The sequence below is a fragment of the Nicotiana tabacum genome, chromosome 5 (genome assembly GCF_000715075.1).
Source record: "Nicotiana tabacum cultivar K326 chromosome 5, ASM71507v2, whole genome shotgun sequence".
Classification (NCBI taxonomy): domain Eukaryota; kingdom Viridiplantae; phylum Streptophyta; class Magnoliopsida; order Solanales; family Solanaceae; genus Nicotiana; species Nicotiana tabacum.
In genome coordinates, this window is record NC_134084.1 from 104,302,046 (window position 1) to 104,306,505 (window position 4,460).

The window sequence follows — 4,460 nt, forward strand, 5'->3', positions numbered from 1 at the left end:
AAGAAAAATAAATTTGTTCTTTTAGTGTAAAAATTCCATACATTGTTAACGCACCAAATTAAAATAAAATTCTTGTAAGGAAATATGGAGGATAGAATTAAGTAGGCAAACTGTCGAAGAAACTCTTTCGTCTAAATCTCTCTCATCCAAATTACTAATACCATAACAGCCATAGTGTAAGGATCCAACAAACTATGATCAATCAAATCCCCTAATATCTATAAATAGACAAACCTTCCCATATCACTTTGTTATATGTATCACTTCCATACCCTCTTATCATACTTTAAAGTTTTTCCATACATTCCTCCATAATTTTCTGTGTCACAATTCTTTTTCAATAGAAAATGCCATAACATATACTAGCAATATATCATGACAGTCCAAAGGATTCTTCTTTTTTCCACCATTTTTTTTTTTAGTTTTATCAAATTCATCATGTAACGGAAGCTTCAATATTGAGGATCATGAAAATGATGATTTTTTCATGTCAGCTGATCACAAAATGAATGTAGAACAAGAATTCGGTCATGACTTTCAAGCTTACCCTTCTTATTTGAGCACCATTACTGAAGACGACAACATGAATATTGAAGAAGTTGCCAATAGGGTTGCATTTATTGATGTAAGTAGATTTGGAGCTAAGGGTGATGGAGTTACAGATGATACTACGGTAAGTATCTTAAAATATAATTGGAGTACATATGGGGATTAATGGCTAAATTAAGATTGGGTATGTAAGTCCACCGTGTGTTTGATATGATGGAAGTTATTTCAGCGAAGTTTTTCTTTTTGAAAAAGTCATTTTCTGATATTTGGTTACAAGGAAAAAAAAATTCATCAAAATGAACGAAAGCTAAAAGAGACTTCCCTCACTTATGGGTGGAAGCAGAGGCGGATCCAGAATTTGAAGATCACGGCTGCACTTTTGAATTCAACCAAAATCTGTTTTGTATATAAGGTGTTGTTGTTAGTATATCATTATTCTCTAAAAACATATACATGTATACATGAAATTTTTGCCGAACTTTAGGGTGCCGGTAACCCCTCTTGGTATAACATAGGTCTGCCTTTGGGCTGAAGTCATTTAACCTTATCCTCACTTTAAACTTCATATTATTTGCTTCAGCTAATTAATATTTAAAAGTTATTATTAATCATTAATGCTCAACAATTTCATCAAAACACTGCCTAATTCAAATATTATTATTATTTTCTAATATATACTTTTTACGAAAAATATTTTTCATTCACCCCCAAATACGAAAAAAGACTTCCATGGTACCAACGCACTCGGAAGTGTTTACCACTGTTGCATGTGGTATTGTTAATTTCTTATCGTGTGAAATGATCTTAATTCCAGGCATTTGAGAAAGCTTGGAAAGAAGCATGTTCATCTAACACACCTGTGCTCTTTGTGGTGCTCCACAACAAGAATTATCTTCTCAAACAAATCACTTTTTCAGGTCCACGCAAATCTTCCATTTCAATGCAGGTCAGAATACATATTGGTTACTTATTATTAAAACTGGAAAAGAAAAAGCGTCTTTATCATAGGAATTTAGTTTGTTGGTAGTTTCTTCTCTTTATTTTCTTACAAATTATTGTGCAGATTTTTGGATCTTTAGAAGCATCAGATAATATATCGGACTATAGTAAAGATAGAAGGCATTGGATTCTTTTTAATAATGTTCAAAACTTGGTTGTTGGAGGAGGAGGAGTTATCAATGGCAATGGAAAAATATGGTGGCAAAATTCTTGCAAAACCAATATATCACTGGTAATTAACCTTGCTTATTTTTATCTTATACTAATTTTCAGAGCTACTTTTCCACTTTAGAAAATCATCAGTTGCCTTATAGTAATACTGATTGTTACTTTTTCTCCATATGCAGCCATGCAAGAATGCACCAACGGTATGTTACATTTGATATTAGAATCGTCGGACCCTTGGAGTAACGGTAAAGTTATCTCCGTATGGCCTATAGTTCACAGGTTCGAGCGGTGGAAGCAGCCACTAATGCTAGCATTAGGTTAGGCTGTCTACATCACATTCCTTGGGGTTCGACACTTTCCCGGATCCTGTGTGAATGTGAGAAATCTTTTGCACCAGGATGCCTTTTTTTTGTATAGCTTGAATATCTATCTAGTTAATTTAAAGCTAAAAGAGTTTATGCACAGGCGTTAACCTTCTACAATTGCAAGAATTTGAAAGTGAAGAACCTTAAGATTAAAGATGCACAACAAATTCATGTCTCATTTGAGAGATGCACAAATGTTGAAACTTCAAATTTGATGGTGACTGCTCCTGAAAATAGCCCTAACACTGATGGAATCCATGTTGCAAATACTCAAAACATCCAAATTTCTGACACTGCCATTGGAACAGGTTATTTAATTTTTAATAAAATTAATTACCAATGATTATTGTTTTTATTTTGTCTTTTACGAAAACAAATAGAAATTACTACTTTGGAAAAATGATATATTTTGTTGGATAGGTGATGATTGTATTTCAATTGCGAGTGGATCCCAAAAGGTGCAGGCCACGGATATTACTTGTGGTCCAGGTCATGGTATCAGCTATTTAAGAAATTACTTTTTCTACACTTAAAAAAAAAAAAGAATAAAATTCAACTTTTCGTAGTAGTACTTTTATTGATAGGTACTTGAAAATTTAACTACCATGCCCCTTTCCCTGCCCCTTGTAACATTTTGTTTTCTTTATTCATATCTTGGGATGTTGGGGGAGAATTTATAATTCCTTTATTTATAACTTCATAATTTCTCACTAATATATCAGAGGAAAACAATATATAGTACCTATAATATTTTGTCTAATTCGCTCTTCTTTAATTTATTTTATTCTCTTGGGCCGGTCGGGTTGATTCGGTTAGTATTGGGAGCTTAGGATCAGGGAATTCAGAAGCTCATGTGTCTGATGTTATTGTGAGTGGAGCCAAGCTTTCTGGTACTACTAATGGACTTAGGATCAAGACTTGGCAGGTATGCCTTCTCTTCATCTACTTTAGATTCAAAACTACAAGGAGAAAATATAATTAATTAGTACTCCAATTACTAGGTGAATTTGAATTGAAGATCTTGAGTTATCAGAGAGCTAGTTTAAATACATATTTTTTTAAAAACATTATAAATAATGTGGTGTATGCAGGGAGGATCTGGAAATGCGAGCAACATCATATTTCAAAATGTGGAAATGCAAGGAGTAAAGAACCCATAATCATAGACCAGAATTATTGTGATCAACATGATCCATGCAAACAACAGGTAAGAATTTTTTTACTTTCATCCGTCCATATATAATAAATGACTTTTTGGGCTTTTTATTTTGGTCCAAAATAAGTGTCTTTTTATATAATCAAGAAGGAATTAACTTTATTTTTTCAAAACTTGCCCTTATTTACATATCTTAATGTGTCAAGTTAACAATATGCAAATTTTAATTAAGGGTAATTTAATCAAAATACTTTTTTTTTCTCTAGGAGTTAGCATTTTCTTAAGGGGTGAGCCAAAGGCCAAAAAGTCACTTATATGGATGGGAGGGAGTATTAATTTAAGAAGGAAAGTAGGAAAAGGTTTTTTTTTTTTTTTTGAAAAACAAAAATAAAAAGGGGGTGGGGAGAGATCTTTTAACAAGATGGTGGGTATATAAAAGCGAAAAAAATTTGTTTTTTGATTATCAAATATATTCCTTCCTACCTCTATAGTTGATTAATAACCCATTGTAGTATAGTAGGTTACAAAATCGTCATATAGTTAGTTATTTGTAGTTATTATTTTTCAAATAACCTGATAGTCTAAAAAGTTTACCTTTTGATCATGCTCAAAAAGTAAACTGTTTTTATATTTGTCACTTGTCTCAGAGTTTGGCAGTTCAAGTGAAAAATATTGTCTATGAGAACATCATAGGTTCAAGTGCGACGAATGTGGCCATAAATTTTAATTGCAGCAAAAGCTTTCCATGCGAAGGAATTGTAATGCAGAATATAAACTTGGTAGGGGAAGGTGGAACTGCAAAGGCTGTTTGCAGTAATGTCGAATTCAGCAATATTATTGGAACTGTCTCACCACATTGCCCAGGAGAAAGTTTTCAAGAATAAATTAACCTCTCTTGTTTTCATTATTTCTATAGATCACTTTTAAGTAGTGTATATTAATATTCTTTTAGGGGATTTGTAGTAGGTGTACATAATACAACACATAATAAAAAGGAATATTATGTTTTTGAGTCCTAATAAGATTAATTCTAATCATAAGATTCACATGAGTAGTATTCTTTGTACATACAAAGAAATCTTTAATTGTTTATGTATGATGTGATTCTTTTGGTATTCTCATGAACTTAACTAATGAACTTAACTAATTTCAGAAATCATAAACACTAATCAAATCCAGTGTTTAAAAGGCCAAACTTATTATGATACAAGATCAACCCAGTT

At 32.1% G+C, this 4,460-nt stretch overlaps 1 protein-coding gene across 1 annotated transcript; it reads left to right on the forward strand.

Moving 5' to 3' along the window:
- The first annotated feature begins 217 nt into the window (after positions 1-217).
- On the forward strand, positions 218-4,248 carry LOC107780660 (polygalacturonase-2-like). The gene is given in 10 exon segments (XM_016601221.2): positions 218-673; positions 1,364-1,495; positions 1,613-1,780; positions 1,896-1,916; positions 2,182-2,389; positions 2,502-2,579; positions 2,894-3,006; positions 3,173-3,236; positions 3,239-3,288; positions 3,885-4,248. Coding segments are annotated over 10 exon segments (1,257 nt in total). The 5' UTR covers positions 218-487; the 3' UTR covers positions 4,122-4,248.
- Positions 4,249-4,460: the final 212 nt, after the last annotated feature.